The sequence below is a fragment of the Crocodylus siamensis genome, chromosome 1 (genome assembly GCF_052110815.1).
Source record: "Crocodylus siamensis isolate JL-2025a chromosome 1, ASM5211081v1, whole genome shotgun sequence".
Classification (NCBI taxonomy): Eukaryota; Metazoa; Chordata; order Crocodylia; family Crocodylidae; genus Crocodylus; species Crocodylus siamensis.
The window spans coordinates 203546278-203564123 of NC_143395.1; the positions used below are offsets into that span (position 1 = coordinate 203546278).

The following is a 17846-nucleotide window of genomic DNA, read 5'->3' on the forward strand; positions in this document are numbered from 1 at the left end:
GCTACAGGATTCAAACCTGGACTGACTTCACTGTCCCACTTCTGGGTTTGGAGTGTACCTGTGGATATGGGTGGGCAGGGGCATGATGCCATCCTGGTATAGACTAGAGGTGATCAGCCCATAGCACCATGTCAGCTGCCCCGTGGTGCTCCCCACAAGTCCAGAAAATTTGGCATTGGGGGGGGCAGTGGCAGTGCTCCTCTGCTGCTAAATTTCCAGACCCATGAGGAGCCCCAGGTCATGTGCCCTGGATCCAGTGCTGATCCTAGTACTGGGGCAGAAGCTGGCAGCACCAGGCGTCTGGGGTCCAGTTCTGCAGTGCTGGGCCCAAAGGCAATTGCTTCCCCCTGTTTCTTCCCCCCCCCCCTTCCTCCCCCCTTCCCTGTTTAATAGAGGGGAGGGGAGGAACAGCCCCACCTGCACCCTAGAGTGAGAAACAGGCAAGGGCTTTGCCACACCACACCACTCTACAGCCTCTGCTTGTCTCCTGGGCATTGCTGAGGCACTGTCCCATGGCTTCCCCTTGCCTCCCCCCACTGCTCAGGTGGCAGTTGAAAAGCTGATACAGACAGCAGCCCAGCTCTTGGCAGCACCCAGCTCTTGCAAGCATAGCTCTTGGCCACAGCAGCTTCTCCTTCCATTCCTTTGCTACACAGCTGAGCAGCAAGAGGAACCAATTTTAAAAGCCAGAGGTGTCTGGAGGCAGCCTTAGGTAAAGCCTCCAAAGCCTGCCTCCCAGCCCCTTCTACCCCCCGCCCCCCTTGTCCCCTCTCCCCTGCTGCTCAGCTGAGTGATGGAACCAAGAGCCTCCTTTAGCACTGCTTTGGGTCAGCCTGGAGTAGTACAGGGAGAGACAGGCTGCTGTACCCCTGTGGCAAGGCTCCTGGAGCCTTGCAACAGTAGCTTAGTACTCTTCCCCTGCCTCCAGCACTCCTCTGGGTCAGTCCATAAGAGTGCAAGGAGGGCAGTTATTCTTCTGCAGGGGAGATCTGGGAGGGTTCCCACCATGGGAGGAATGCCCCCGCACACCTCACCCCCAGCCTCCTGATTGGAGGGAGAGGGGCATTCTCCTGTGGCACGAACCTTGGCTGTCTGTGACGGTTGCTGCTTTTCAGCAGCTGCCAACTGCTGCTTGGCAGCCAGCCCCTTTCCCAGGCAGGGAGAGGGCAGGCTTTCCAATTAATGAGGAGGATCCTCTAAGACAGTGGTTCCCAATCTAGTACGCATACCACCAATGGTACGCAGATAACAAATTTATTATACTTACTTTATATAACAAAAATTTGCTGGTTGTACTTATAATGTTGAACTGAAAAATTTGCTGGTAGCACTTAAGATTATATCATTTTAAATTGGTGGTGCACAGTCTGTCAGAGTTTGGGAACCACTGCTCTAAGAGTTGGGGTGGCCCAGGAAGTAACCCTGCAGTGCCCCCCCACCCCCAAACTGGAGAGCTTGCCTGTGAACTTCTCCTGCCATGGGGCTGGAAGAACATCTGTGTAAGTCAACTCCTGGGCTGTTTTTTTACCTCAATACATTTTTGTTTCAGTAAAAATGAAAAAAATGGATGTCTGCATACAGCTAAGAGCTCTGAATCTTTCCTTAGCTAACTGCGCTGTTTGTGTTTCCCTGTGCCAATGAGATTCAACCAGGAAATGCTCTCTGGCCCTGTTTAGTGAGGGCTGTTCACATAAGATGGACTTTTCTTACACCTTATGTTAATCCTGTTTTATAGCAGCAAGATGAATTATCAAGGCTTTCTAATCCTTGTTATTTTTCATTCATAATATTGGTGTTATACAGTATTTCTAAAAGCTTTAAATTCCTTAATGGCTTGTAGAATGTTGAATATTCTGCACCAATGTATTTTTTTTCTTTATTAGTTTCCCATTTTACAGATGAGAAACTAGATAAATCACTTAACCTCTTTGGGCTTTATAGTCCCACAAGCTAGTGACACCTGTTGTTCCCAAATTCATGGTTGGCCACTGGACTACCAAGCCTTTCTAACTGACCTTTCTGTATGTCTTTTCAGCAAATTCCAAGTCGTCAAAAGAAGATTTTAGAAGAAGCTCATGAGTTGAGTGAAGATCACTATAAGAAATACTTGGCAAAACTCAGGTCCATTAATCCTCCATGTGTGCCTTTCTTTGGTAAGAAAGTTTGATTCTAGATGAGAAATATAAAAGAAATACCCTGCTCCAGTTGAAACCAGTGGCAAAATTTTAATGTTGACTTCAGTGAAAAGAGGTTAAGACTCTTTACAGAAAACCTCCAAGCTTGTACTGTTACAGAGAAGCAGCAGCCTCTTCCTCTTTCAGTTGCAACAAGCTTCCCTTTATAAAACCCTTTTTCAAAATGTTAAAACATTGGCCTGAAAAAATGGATCTGTTCAGAAAAGGTATTTTTTTTTCTCCAAACACATGGGAGGATATTTATGCAATATCTGTGTGTGCAGGGCTTTAAAAAATAACCCTGCTTTGACCAGTGTCTTTTTCAGAGAACAGGATTTTTTTTTTTTCCAAGGACCCTTTTGAAAAGGAAAAAATCATGGCAGTGTTAGGCAAGGAACTTTGTTCTAAGTAAAGCTCCACGTTATTTTTCTCTTAGAGTGGCAGTTTTCATAAACAACAATCTGGGAACAACCAAGGTTAAATTACTCCCAAGAGAGTGAATGTCTGTGCATGCAGTGGCTTCTCTCAGAAGAGAACGTAGTCCTTCAGCATTCCTCCCCTCTCCTTCCCCCTCCCCCGCACCCCCACCTCCCTTAAGGAGATAACGTGTTACTTGCTGCACTTTGCTGCTCCATCACGGAGCAGAACATGTCCCCTTCACAATCTCATATCGTGCTGCATGGAAGCGCTGGCTAACCCAGACTGATCATAAGCAGCTTATCAGGACTGCCCTATGCACTGCTGCCATCTATTGCCAGGCAGACTAAGGGAGTCTGCAGAGCACACTGAAATGTGTGCACAGGGGCACCCTTCCCTCCCTCCTCCCCCACCTGCAGTATCAGCACTGCAAGCTCTTCACTTTTCAAGGCTTCAGCAAGTGAATGTTTGTACCTGTGGCTCTGGTTAAGTTTTTTCCTACCGCAAGAACAAACCTAGGAGAATTCTCCCAGATATTTGAATGTGTATACACTGCCACAGTTGACCTCTCCAAGTGCTACTTTGTATTCAGTCTCCTTCTGAGCCAGTTCACTGATAAGCAGGGATATGGGTTTTCCATTTCCCACAGAAAAATGGAGAAAACCATGGATTTCCCCTTTTAGCAGAGAAATCTGCGGATTCTTCGGTTTTACAAAGAGTTTTTGGAGGCTGGAACAAGCCTGCAAGAGCTGATTGTACAAAGGGCTGGAAATCCCCAGCCCTGCCCAGAGTGGGTGGGAGAGGGGGAAAGGCAGGGCCTGAGCCTCTGAGGCAGCCAAGCCTGGGCTCAGGCTCAGACTTGCCCTTTGGCCCTGGAGCCTAGAGGTAAGTGCTGCTGTGGGGCAGAGTTGGGGAAGATGGTTGAGGGCTGAGGGACCGGGGGGGAGGTGCTGCTGCCAGCCTCAGGTGGCACACCACAGCTGAGACGAGGGCCAGGGGGTGAGGGTAGGGGTGCCCATATGCGGGGGGGTTTGCGGGTAAGTGAAGCAGGGCACACATGCTGCCTGCCCAGGGGAGGGGGACAAGGAGGCTGGCATGCAGCTGGCTGCACAGCTTCATGGCTGGCTCTGCAGTGGCCACTGCCACGGCCGCTTACCTGCAGGTCCATGCCAGCGGTGACAGCTGCTGCCTACAAAACCTCCGCACGCCACTGCAAAGCCATGCCCGGAGCTGTGCGGCCAGCCGAAGGGGGCAACAGCAGTGTGGTGGCAGCCAGGTGCCACACAGCCATCCCCACCACCATCTTGCACTGCATGGTGGCCATGGCCACCACCACACTGCCACTGCCACCATGCAGCTGGCTGCACAGCACCGGGCACAGGTCCGTGGTGGCAGCAGGTTCTGTACACAGTGGCCATCACCACTGACATGGGTGGCCCCACAGGTAAGTAGCAATGGCTGCTGTGTGCCAGTGGTGACAGCCGCTGCCTAGAAAGCCTCCCGCTGCCACAATGGAGCCATGCCCAGAGCTGTGCAGCAGTGGTTGCCACTGCGCTGCCATGCCCTGCTCCACTGGCCCACAAAGCCATGCAGGTTGCCGTGGGAAGGTAGTGCAGGGTGCAGTGGCAGAGTTGCGGTGGCAGCCTCCATGTGTGAACCCTTTCAGGCTGGCCGGCATGTATGCAGCCTGCAGATTGGCACCCCTGCCCTCAGCCCCCGGCTCTGCTCCTGAGAGTGGGCACAGGGGCACACTCCCCACCTTCTTAATCTATCCCCCAGCACCTTCCCTTTCCCCCGTCCTGCCCTGCCTCTTCCCTCCACACACACTTACCTGCTGGGGTGGGTGTCAGTGTCTGTGTGCACTTCTGTGTCTGTCTGTGGGTCTGGGAGGCTGTTGTGAGGGGCATCAGGAGGGCTGTTAAGGCTATGGGGGGGAATGTGGGGCACCAGCAGGGCTGTGGGGGGCCTTTAATTTTTATCACGGAGTTTCTTTTTTTTATCAGAAAACTTAGAATTTTTAATCAGAGAATTTGCAGTTTTTAATTGGAGAAAACCAGTATCCCTGCTGATAAGCTTGCCACTGAGTCTCCAACTCTGGCCGTGTTCTGTTGTTGCAAGCAATTTTCAAACAAGGACTTGGAATAATGATGGTGATGGCTTTTTGGGCTTGGGCAAAATGAATGCATCTGAGCTGGACCTCTCAGATACAATTGGCTGTGAAAACTTGCCACAGGGCACTGGTTTTCAAACTGGGGTACATTGTGTTTTGCTGAGAGGTATGTGCTCTTTCTCTACTCCCTATGCTGTTAAATGTTTCTGAGGCCAGTAGAGGAGACTGCTGCATCATGAGTTAATGTCATGGGCAAAACCTAACATAACTTGTTTTACACCTAATCTCAAAGTGATGTGGACGTGAGTTGCCCAGGGCTTTGTGGCTCTGGGAAAAAGGGTGCTCGTGAGAAGACTCTTAGGCTTCCTCTGATGCATGAAATCTCATTATCTTGTGAAACTCAAACTCTTAGATTTTCATTCTTCAATATAGGTGGCATGAGCTTCATGAGCAGTGGATTGATTTTTCAGACTTTTGATATATTTTCATGTTATGATTTTTTTTATTTTGAGTTTCATATTATGCAACCTGGCAGTTTACAAGGAAAGACATGTTTAAAAGTTCAATATATTGCCCTTACACGAAATTTGGCACAATTCTGTCAGTGAGTCCCACAGAGAAAATTGTCACTAAATAACTGCGTTACTTACGTTCAGTTCTTTAACAGACTTTCCTATTTCAAGTCAAAGATGTCAATACCTATTTTGATATAGATTCAGATGTATTCTAAATCGGAAACGTATAGCTTATCTCTGATTTAGTTACTGTATAATGTACAAGCCTACGCTGCCTTCTTCCTGTTTTAACCATGGTTTTTTTTCTCCTTGTTTTGTACTGTGAAATCGTAATCTTTCTTCTGTGCACTGTTATAGGAATTTATTTGACAAACATCTTGAAAACAGAAGAAGGCAACCCTGAATTTCTAAAACGTCATGGAAAAGACCTAATAAACTTCAGCAAGCGAAGGAAAGTAGCTGAAATCACTGGGGAGATACAGCAGTACCAGAACCAGCCCTACTGCTTAAGAGTGGAATTTGACATCAGAGTAAGTGGCATCATTTTTATATATCCAAATATTGAGGATACTTTGTGGTGAGTTGTAAAGGTATGTTTTAGAGTTGATAGTAAATTTATTGCTAACATCAAGCTTCTCACTCTTGGATATAAAGTCCTAGAGAGAGCTGTTGGAACACAGTAATAGCAGTGAACAAGATGTGGCGGCTGTCAGGTACCAAAGTCCCAGTCTCTGTTTACAGTATATTCTAATGGGTTCCTTATTGGCATTGGTAGAAAAGCTCTTTTCAGAATTTGCCTTTTTTCCACCATTCCCCTTTGTGCTGTTGCCTGTTTCCCAGTGATCTTTAATGGATTTGGTCTTCATCAGATCTATATTCACTGCATTCGGTTTAGATGGTCTGTGATAACCTACATAGCCATCTTTCCCATATACCAGGGATGGGCAATTATTTGGGCTGGAGAGCCACTTAAGAAGTTTTGGTGAGCTGTTCTGGGGGAAGTTGGTTTTATCTGGCTGCCTCTGGGAGCCTGAGAGAGGCCTGCGCTCCATGCCATTCTACTCTGCCGTAGCCAAGGCCAGGCCATGCAGTGTGCAAATTCCTGTTTCTCCACCTCCCCCTGCCAAACCCCACCCCCCCACCAGCTTCCTGTTTTGTGCTGTGCAGTCCTAGCATCACAACCACTGGCAGCTGGTTCCACATGGGGTTGGGCACAGTGCAGTACACTGAGTAGCCATGCCACTTGCCACACTGAGCTGCTGCACCACATCAAGAAAGTTGAGGGGGGTGAGGGGAGGGTGCTGCCCTGGGCTGAGCAGCTATGCAGTGGCAATGGCTATTGTGGTGAGCAGGTTGGATGACTGCTTGACGCACTGCGTTACACCCCATCCAGGAAGCTAGTCAGGCGAGGGAATCGGGGGTGAAGGGGCAGAGATTCCCAGTGGCAGCCAGCAGGCTGGATAGGATCAGTTGTCAGGCCAGATGTAGCCTGCAGGTCATTTTGCCCACTCCTTCTATAGATGGTCTCCTTGCTCTGATAACTTTGTTGCAAAGTTATCTTCATTTTCCATTTTTAAATGTGTGCCAGCTTGAACTGTTGGATTTCCAAGGCTGAGACTCTGGCATTCAGTTTCTTTAAGGGACGGGAGCTAGGTTCTTATATTCTGCTTCCTAAAGGTACAGCAACACTTCCTTTAGCCCTCCCTAAAATGGCAAGGATTCTTTTGATATGGTGTATTTTTTTTTTAGCATTCAAACTGACATCCTCTAGGGTCTGTAAATTATTACTGATCTATTTTTATAAATACACAGATGTGCTTTGGGGGCTTTTGCTTCCTTGCAATACTTTCAGAAACTGATAAAAACAGCTGGAAGCATGTGCTGGCCAGATGTGGGTATCTGGCATGCTACTGTTCAAAAGGAGTAAAAAATTTAAGTAAGGGATTTCCAGTCAGCTTTTCTCTGGAACTGGTTGGTCTCTTGAGCAAAAATTTTGTTTGGGTCTCTAAAAGTTAGAATTTAGAGGTAACTTTCCTTTTTACAACATAAAAATGTGACTCCAGCCCTCCATTTTGAAGCTATTCCAAATTGTAAAAAGAAAAGGAATCCTTTCATTTGAACTGGTTTTGTACCATATTTTTAATTCCATTGTTATGTGCATGTGCTAGAAGTGCTACGTTCCCTCGCTGTAATGTGTTGTAATGAGAAATGGGATTATGTAAGTAGGTTTCACTGGAGTCCTTGCAGACCCTTGGGGTTTCTGTGTGTCGTCAGTTGAAGAGATTTGTCAAGGTAATGGGAATAGTGGGACAAACAACAATTATATTTGATATTGTTACTGATTGTTTAAGTGAGATCATTACTGATTGTTTTCTCAGTTAAAACTGCTTACCTAGTATTCCTCCTGAAACCTTTGACAACTGTATAATAAAGCCATTAGAACCCAGCCTGTAAAAGTAGCTTATTCTGTACTCTTTTTACTTGTATTCCAGAGGTTTTTTGAAAATTTGAATCCAATGGGAAGTAGCATGGAGAAAGAATTCACAGATTATCTGTTCAACAAGTCATTGGAAATTGAGCCACGAAATTCCAAGCCTCCACCAAGATTTGTTAGTATTCAGATTTTATTCTTTCTTAATAGACTCTTTAAAGCTGTGCTTTCAACAATGTAGCAAGATTTGTTTAAGAACTGATTAGCATTGAGATGAAACTATATGAACTTTTGTGATGGGGAGAAGGTAACTTGACTTGTAAAGGTCTATTTTTATTCTGCTACAAGATATGTAACTGATATTTATCACCCGATGTCTTTGCAGCCAAAAAAATACAGCTATCCCCTCAAGTCTCCAGGTGTTCGTCCTTCAAACCCAAGACCAGGTACCATGAGACATCCTACGCCACTGCAACAGGAGCCAAGAAAAATTAGTTACAGTCGCATCCCTGAGAGTGAAACAGAAAGTACAGCATCTGCACCCAATTCTCCACGAACACCTCTGACCCCACCCCCAGCATCTGCCACTTCTAGCACTACAGATGCCTGCAGTGTATTTGACTCGGACCCTTCAAGTCCTTTCCATTCAAGTAGGTGCTAAATCCAAGAATGGTCTTAAATAATTATTTCTGGCACGAACACATTTCCTTCTTCAGAAGTGATTATATCCGTATACACTTCTGTCTCTTTGTATGGACAGCAAGTCTCAGTGCATTTTTACTTTGGTTAATGTTAACTTAAAAATGATTGTCAAATAAGGAATAGCGTAGAATTAGGAGCCTTGCTTGTGTGATATTTAAAATCCCTGCAGAACGATTGTCAGAGCAGAATGCTGAAAGGGGAGTAGATTATTAGTGGCTGTGGAATGTGCTGTCAGCCTGCTTCTTGCAGCAAAACCTAAACTTCTGCTTTAGCAAAATAAGGATCACCTGGAAAGTTTGTGGTGTATGTGCTTGGCACTGGTCTGTACTGCATAGTGAGGGTAATGGAGCTCTGTTACCTTACTCAGTGCCAGACCTACTTACCTGGGCTCAACTAAATGTCAGTCTTTTTTTTTTTTTAAAGGAAAGAAAGCATAAGGTTCAAGTGAAATTTAAATAACACTTTTATATACTATCCTGCCTTCTGCTAAATGCAGCACTTATGCGTAAATGAGTCAGTACCTCAGCCTCTTCTCCATTCTCTATCAGCTAAAGGAGACTGCATGCTCTGTAAAGTTTTTCTAATAATGCTAAGTTTTTAAATGCTTGTTTAAATCCATGCATCTCAAAGATTTCATAGTAGCATCTATAATGTTAGCCCCATTTTTGCACTGAGAAAGGAATGGGCTTGTCCACAGCAAAAGTCACGCTGCAGTCTAGTACCAAAACTGGGAAACTGACCCTTGATCTACTGAGTCCTAGTCTTTGGGCTCATCCTTCCCCAAAAGAAGTTCTTTCTGCATCATTAAGCTTCAGGCTTACATCAGTCCTTATGCTGCTGCTGTAATGCAAGCATCTTCAGTCTCCATATGTATTTTTGGGGAGTAGAGAAGAGTGAGAAAATCCTAATGTAATACAGCAGTTTGCTCAGATGCCAGAAAGAGATTTTCTGTTCAAGTTCCCTGTGTGAAATTAAACAGAGTGATTAAAAATATTTTTATGCTTTACAAGTGGCTTGGTGCTAGTTGGTGGGCATTCGTTGGTTTGGTTTTTTTGAAAAAAGTAACTCTATGATGATAATTTACTGAATTATCTCCCCTCCATTCACACTTATTTGTTATGCATGCTTCAGTACAAGTTAACAATTATGTACTGAACTGTTGTTAAAGGCGAGCAGAAAAAAATAACAAAAGGGATATAAAGTGCAGTCATCTTCAAGGTTTTGTTTTTAAATGTTCATCAGGATCTGCTTCAGTATCATCCATAAGCTTCAACAAAAGCTCTGATGAAACGCCTGTTCCCCCTCCCGTTCCTCCACGGAGACGACCAGAATCTGCCCCAGCAGAATCCTCCCCATCAAAGGTAAATAAACAAACTCTGAATATATATATTTGGGAAATAGTGAGATGCATATTATCACGAGGGTAACACAGGGTGTCTGTGAAGTGAGGAAACAGCTTTCAACAAAATGGGATTGGATGGGAAGAGTATGTACTTGTTTTCTTAAGCCTGCAAAAAGACAGACCTCTGACCAGAGTGGGGTCAAAAAACCAACTGTAATAGTATGAAAGGGATCTAAAGTTAGGGCTTGGAATGCTTTTCATTACCCAGGCTCAGAGCTCCTGTGTTCCTGTCCCAGCTTTTGCTAGGAGAAGTTGTGGCTTCAGGCAGCCCTCCTTGTCCAGCAAGATAATCCTAAAAGGGGATGTGGGGAGGAGAAGGGAGGAAAGACAGCCGTAATGTGACAAGTTTTTGGAGTGTGTCTGCCCCAAGAGCTTCAGCTAAATGTGTTGAGCCTCCGCTGTCTGCCTCAGTTTCTTGTCCAACATACTGTTCAATCTTTCCTCTCCCTGCATATGTGTGCCTGGCCCTTGATCATGACTCGGGCCTGCCTCTGCACCTGGAGCAGAGGCCTCTTGACTTCTTTGGGGAAGTGCTCAGGGCCTTATAGAATTAAAGTGTGATTTACTTAGTTTTCCCCCAAGCCACCTAGGCTAAATACAGGCAGTCAGAAAGTCCAAGGCTGAATCAATTCAATCTTTTCAGGTTAGTGTATGCTGCTTAGATTGAACCAATAAACAAGTGAACAGACATTTACTTTTGATTCCAGAAATGCAGCCACATGCATTTCTGGCCCAGGCCAGAAGTCGGGGGAGCTCAAGCACACCTCCCTGCTCAACTGGAGCAGACAGCTTGGGCCAAGGCTAGCCCACCCACCCTGTGACTGGGCGGGGCTGGGGGAGGTGCAAAGCATCCTGGGATGCTGGGGGACTGTAAGTTAACTTGAATCTGGAGGGGATCTGGTACAGAAGTTAAATAAACCAATTTAACCTAAATCAGTTAATTCTGATACTACATCCATCCAGGTTTATCTTAAACCAGTTTTTGCTATTTGAAAGCTGTTTGTGTGCACTGAACTTCTGTTGTTATGGATTTGAACCAGTGTGTAATTTCTGTCCCTAGCCCCAGTGGAGATCCTACTCCCCTTTGTTTTCAGTGGCAGAGTTCACTGTAACCTCCTTTGCCTTCAATGAAATTTGCACTCTTGGGTCACTTAAGTGGTTTTGAAAAATCCCACTTTGATGTCATTATTTCAGTCTTCAGGACAGAATATTGTTTTGTTTGCCCCCTTGAAGAGCATTAGGCTGTTCTGCTCTTCCCCCCTAATCCCTTGTTCTCTAGACAAAAAGTGCTTTGTATTCCTACTCATTCTCTGGGCTCTTGCTCAAGGACTGATGGGCACCTCAGCACCCGATCAAACAGCTGAGCTGGAATTTCCTCAGGAATTGTTGCTCTGACCACTGAGCCAGTCTGCTTCTTGCAGCCCCCAGTCCTTTCTGCAGCCTTTCCTGTGCATCTTCTCTTCTTTGCAGCCATGGCTATGCAGTCACCTCATGACAGCCCCCTGATGCATTCCCGCTTCCCCATCTCTACTTTTGACTGACCCCTCACCATCCATACCCATAAGAGGAGCCTGCATCTTCCAGCTCCAGTCAGCTCCACCCACTTGCTGCCTTGCTTAATCAGTTTCACTTGTTCTTCCTCCCCAGTTCTTCTAAGTTGTTTCACACTTGTTTATTGTTACTCCAGGTTTTGATTGGATAACTTGTGTTTGTATAGCATGTAACAATGCAGCTGAGCCCTCATCCTGATTGAGGCCTTCAGGGGCTACTGCTGTTTAAGTAATAGCTATCTGATTAAATGTTTATCTTCTCCAGATTACTTCTGCACATATGGACAGTCCACCAGCAATTCCTCCAAGACAACCCACCTCAAAAGTGTATTCGCCAAGGTACTCGGTGCCAGATCGGACCTCCATATCAGACCCCCCTGAAAGCCCTCCTGTTTTACCGCCGCGAGAACCTGTGCGAACACCAGATGTCTTCTCTAGCTCACCACTACACCTCCAGCCCCCACCTTTAGGTCGAAAAAGTGAACTCGGCAATACCTTTTTTCCAAACAGTCCCTCTCCATTTACTCCCCCACCCCCTCAAACTCCTTCTCCACATGTAGCACGGAGACATCTGCCATCACCTCCTTTGATACCGCAAGATGTGGACCTCCATCCTGTTACTGGGCCACCTGTTCCTCCACGACAAAGCACTTCTCAACATATCCCAAAGCTTCCTCCAAAAACTTATAAAAGGGAGCACACGCATCCATCGATGCATCGAGACGGACCACCTTTGCTGGAGAACGCCCACTCCTCCTGAGTTAGTCTTTGCTGTTGGAGTTGCGTTTCCCTGGCGCTATGTCTGTTGCTGGCAATGGATGCACTGAATCTGCTGGCGCCAAGGAGTTAGGATGTGTACACCAAACACTAAAAACTCTTATGATAAATTTGAAATGCAGGATGCAGAAACTGAATCACAAAAGCAGACGTTATCACAAAGCAACTGATGGACTTGAAGTTCCTATTTTAGTACATGGGACACTGTTCTAGAGTAATTGGACAACTGATTGTACCAGAAAACAGACTTGAGGGACTTCTCTGGCCAATGAGAAGAGAGTGTGTTTTGTGTAATGATCTCTAATGTCCAGGACAGAATGGAAAACATAGTTTTGTGTGCATCAGTCCCATACAGTGACCCAGTTATTAGAATGAAAAAATTATGCACTTTTGGAAAGAAAAAAAAAAAATCTCAAACAGGGAACTTTGTATCCTCCTTAACTTCCCTTTGCTTTTACTCCCTGCTTTCAAATACTGTCCCAAAATCATGAAAAGGACTGTGAGGAAGATCCGTGGTACCTAACTGTGTTAGACTAAAGGCATAGCACTGCATTGCGGTCCTGTTTACAAATTGTTGCAACGAATAGTGTGGGTACCTAGGTCTCACCAAAGAGGTACTTAATTATTATTTTATGAAATTATGGTGCCAGTTCAAAAAAATTTTTGCCAGGAAGCATAAATGTGTAATTACTGCTTTCTTTAACTAGAGCAGATTAAAGTCCTATGTCATTAAAATGACAGCAGATATGAAAACAGCAGCACTATTGTCTGAAGTAACTATACTACTACATTTAGGAGACTGTTAATCTATGCTAGGATATCTCCATTGTTTTTAAGGTTTACTGATAATCCATTTCATGGCTTTTAGCTGTACTTAATCACGCCATGAAAACACCATCACTTGTTGTGAAAGGAGCACTTGCTGGCCATTTTCCATAGTTATAGTCATGTTTTACTAATAATAGATTAATCAGCATACATAGAATTGCCTTGAAGTTGCGTAAATCATGTATATAGTGAATGTTGCATAAATATACTTGCAGATTGTTTTTAATTTAATTGAAATAGAGACAGATATTTGTTTCGCTGACGTACCTTAAATTATTACAACGACAAATGTACAATTCAGTTTTTCAGTTAAACACTGAAAAGGGGATAAAGCACATGTTGTGGTACGCATTTTTTCCTAGTTCAGTATATGTATTTTAGTAATAAATAACAGTTTAAAGAAAAATTGAGTTGTGGGCTGTGAAACAAAGATTAGTTAGAATGAAAGAGCTGGGTGTCTCCCAAAGTGAATTACTGTATACATTTTAAAACTTCCCATATCTCATGTATGCAGCGTGCTATAGAATTTCAAACTTTGTCTTAAAAAAATCTAATCTTTACAGTAGTTATTTACTGTGTCAGAAATGTACATGACAGAGCATTTACCTTCATAAATATCATGACATGGATTATCCATAAACCTGTGTACTGCTCTTCTGATTCTAAACAATACTGTGACAATAATGCATGCCAGTTATTGAAGAAAAGAAGTTTTATTATTCTCCACTACAGTAATGTTTGTGAAGTGTGCAGTATCTCATCTTTATTTAATAAGGCTCATGGGTCATAATAAATTTCCATCATGTTTCTTCTTTGATACAAATACATTTCAGCAACCCAGAAAGCCATGTCATTAACAATGGTTTTCCTAGAGCAAGTAGTCATGCTGGAAATCCATTTGAGTAACTTTTTACAGTGCCATTAGATCAGTGAAATGTGCTCCATCATACTAGAACATGGTCTTTACATTTCAGAAGATGTTTAGCTTTCATCAGCATTAAGCAGCAAATTTTGTTGTAGCCAGATACTGAGAATTTGTTTGTGTAGCTTTAGGTTTATATCTATTTTTTAAACCATTTTCCTGGCAAAAAAATGGTATTTCTCCTCTTTATTTGTAAGATTGATAAACTCAGCTTCAAAGGAGGACTTTGACATGTGCGCTTTATCCAACCCTGTCCTGCAGGCAATGTAGAGTTGCTAGTGCTTCAGATATAACAAAGGAAAATGAATAACCACGGGAAAGTTGTAAAAAGTGATGGGTTTCCAGAGGAGTTCTCCCTCAATGCCAGATGCCCAAGCTCTTATCTCCTGTTCTATATGCTCAGAATCATGGTTGCTAGTAAGGGAGAATGGTCCAGTGATTAGGTCATTGGACTGGAGTACAGGAGAGCCAGGTTCCGCTCCTGGTTCAGGTACAGACTTCTTGTGGGTTCTAGCAGGAGTTACTAAATCTTATTTGTGCCTTGATTTCCCTTTTGTGAAATTGGAATAATGCCACCTTCCTTCCAAGTTGCATTGAGGATCCAAAGTCCTTAATTATGAGGAAATCAAGCACTACACAATGAGCATTTAAATTCCCTTTACAGTGCAGTACCATCCTTGTGTCATGCAGAAGGTGTCAGTGTTCATCAGTGCAAGGAACACTCCCTCACTGACAAAGTATGAAAGACGAGACTAAAAAACAACCAGATCCCTTGCATCTAGGCTAGAAGTTTAGACCAGTGGTTCTCAATCTTTTTTGTACCAGGACTCATTTGTAAACATCGATGGCCTGTCCTGACCGACTGCCCCCAGACCTCCACACCCCAGTGTGTGCAGCAGTGGGTGAGGGGGTGGGGTGCCCAAACAGACTCTTACAGGCTGGAAGTCTTCCAGCCTGCAAGAGAGAAGCCACAGTTTCCCACATTTTTCTCCTTTAAAGGAGAATCTATTTTTAAAGTGTGTTGGTCCATTTTTAAAGTTTAGTCGCAACTCTCACATATTCTTGTGACCCATAGGTTGAGAAATGCTGGTCTAGAGCACAGATGCAAAGCACTGGCTTGTCTCATACGCTGTCAGTTTAATTTGCGAGAAATAATTCTTTTAGCATTGAATTTCTCATTTGGCCATGTTTGTACTGGTGACTGATGTGCCTAGGATGGCAAAACAAATATCCTTAAATGCAGGCAGAGAAAATGGGATCATATTTTGTTATTCACGCTGGCCAGGGAGTTAGTAAAATGACTTGAAAAATAGCAGGGGGTGATGAAACATGCTTCAGTGTTGGCCTAGCACTGCCTAAATTAGATTGGTGCATTGCTGTAGACCCCAGACTAAAGTCTGACACTGCTCAAAAGACAGCATATACTGCTACGAAGAGCTGTTCTTCAGCTGCTGGGTGCTTACACTGGGGAGGGTGAGAAATGGAGGCCTTCAATGAACAGAGGTCAACAGTGCTTTTACACTGCAATATTTAAGCCATTTCTAAATTACCTCCCTCCTTGATTTAAAATGCAGTGTAACGGTGTAGGATAATAACCATAAATTCATTTTTAAAGAAATAAAAACAATCACTTGGATAGGTTTGTTTAAAAAAAAAAGTCCTCCATGTCTAGGTAAAGCTGGTATTTCTAGCATTGCACATTTTATTTCAAATCAGTTTATAATAAAATGCAAGGAAAAGTTAGTTAATTCCCTGCCTGGTCACTAGGTGGTAAGTACAGCTGTCATGGTGTTCAATAATCGAGATATGATTTTGGTGTGTTGTCTTGGAGAAAACCTGACCTGTGTTTCAGAATCAATACCATGCCATAAACTAACAATCACTTCTAGGGTGAGCTCTTGTGATTGTTTCTAAATTCTTGCTTAACTGTGACTTTACTTTACAAGGTAGAGAGGCCCATGTCTCAAGAGAAATCGGTTTATGGTTACTTATTGGCCTCTTCTCTTGAGTTTTAGGTTATCAGAATTGTGCGTGTCCATTTGTCTTGCTTTTAGTATGTGACATCTTAAATTAGACTTTCCTTATTAGAAATAAGCTCCAGTATCATTTTTACTCTGTTGCAACTGATCCAAAACTCACTGAAATTTATGGGAATCTTTCCACTCATGTTAGTGGGTTTTGGACCCAGGTCCTTGATGTGCTTTTGAAAGAGATGGTTCTATTATGTTATATTCAAGGAAGTGTATTCTGTACCACAAGGGCTGATTAAATGCACTTGTTTTGCTACAGACCCTGTGGCATCATAAAGACAAGGAGGTGTCTGCTGTAGTTCTAGTCTTGACCTGGCATAGCAGGTGTGTAAGCAGCCTTTGGTACTGATGATTCTAGTGGTTCTGCATTTAAACTCAGTTAGGAAAAGCCCTTCATTTATGAATGTTTGTCTTAGAATTGTAACGGTGTTCCTTAAAACTTGGCCTGCAGTATGTAAAACTTGCACCTTGCCCCCCTCTCAAGGTGAATACCTTTTCAGCTAACAAGCACAGTCTTGCTGAAAAATCCATTTGAATAGGGTAAATAAAAAATGTTGGCAGCTTCTTAGATTTTTCTCTTTAAATATCTTATTTTAACTGTTGAAGTGTCATTTCAGAATGTTTGATGCATGGGCTGAAGTCTTTTTTAGCTCTGTTAGGTAAGGAAAGAAACATGTGGCCCAGTACAGTTCTAAGCCAAAAGCACTTGTAACTTAGTTTGTAAATTTCATGCCTTATTTTCCATTTTTTTAAAGAAGAAAAACCTTAAAGTGCATTTTTCTGTCAACTGTGAGCAAGTTTCCCTTTTGCCTTTAATAAAAAAAACAGTGCATTAAGTAGCCAACTGCTGCAAAGTTGCAAATCAAGTGAACTAAGGGTAGGTCACACTTGACTCCCTTACAAACAAATATGAAGTCATGTTCCAGGTGACTGAAAGGTTGAAAGGGAAAAAAATCCTGTGCCAGATGCATGCCAGTTTTAGTAGCTGCCAAATGTGCCTTTTTATTAAGAACATCTGTAATTTTTTTCAATACAAGGTAGACAATATGGGTGTGTGGGGTAGGGTTTATTTCGGACAAATTTGGTTAATTTACTAGAGAACAAGCCTTTTTCTGTTTGTCCAACTGTAATGTAAAAATGTTAAGTTCCAATAAGTTTGTTCTAGTATATACGTACATTTGCCTTTGTTTTAATGGCATGGTTATTTGGTAAAATAATTAAATGTCAAAAAGCTATGTCAATCTGACCCAGATGTAAAAATAAAGTGGTAATCTTCAACTGGCACATCTTATGACCTGTGTACCTAACCATGTCTGTAGGTGATCTTCGTATGCTATGTCTGCAATGGTATTCAGATTGCATTTAAAGTGACAATTACTAGTGGCTGTTACTTTTTGGCATTAAAAAGATATGTTCTAAAAATAAAAAAATGCCTTACATATCCTGTAAGTGTGCACTTTTGTATATGTAAGTTACAACAGGTATCTAGTTAGTCTTACTGGGTTTTGAGTTTAATGTTGTGTGCTGTACATGAAGGTTATCTTTGAGTCTGCTACATAGGTATATGAAGTCATTTTAGTAGCTTAAGAAGTCTGTACAATTGCTGTAAGAAAGGAAACAATGTAGAGCAGAGAACGAGCAAAACTAATATACATGCATGTGTGCACGTACACATACATGCACATATAGTGGAAGTGTAAGATGAATGCAGCTGCTGGGGGCGTTGTTGTGGTTCCTTTCTTTAGTTCTGCAGGCCTACACCTGAACTTAATGAACAGGGGTGTTCTGGTCCCAGTTAAAAATGTATTGTATGGACTCTTTTAACTAGGTCAGAGTGACTGAATCATTCTACCCAAAATTTTGAATCTAGCAATAACCGGAACCCCTTGCTTTTAGGGTAGGTATTAAACAGCAACAATGACTATTGAAACTTGCTGAATGGTAACATCATAGTAGGTTTAAAAAACCCAGCATTGAAGGGTGGTATA

At 43.3% G+C, this 17846-nt stretch overlaps 1 protein-coding gene across 2 annotated transcripts in view; it reads left to right on the forward strand.

Moving 5' to 3' along the window:
• Positions 1-17297, forward strand: part of SOS1 (SOS Ras/Rac guanine nucleotide exchange factor 1) — a 75402-nt gene extending 58105 nt beyond the window's left edge. For both annotated transcript variants that reach the window (XM_090052696.1, XM_090052702.1), the window contains 6 exons: positions 2036-2153; positions 5574-5746; positions 7709-7825; positions 8033-8297; positions 9592-9710; positions 11567-17297. In XM_090052696.1, coding sequence (XP_089908822.1) covers positions 2036-2153; positions 5574-5746; positions 7709-7825; positions 8033-8297; positions 9592-9710; positions 11567-12061 — 1287 coding nt within the window. In that variant the 3' untranslated portion in view covers positions 12062-17297. The remainder of the gene's footprint in view (positions 1-2035; positions 2154-5573; positions 5747-7708; positions 7826-8032; positions 8298-9591; positions 9711-11566) is intronic.
• The last annotated feature ends 549 nt before the right edge of the window (positions 17298-17846 follow it).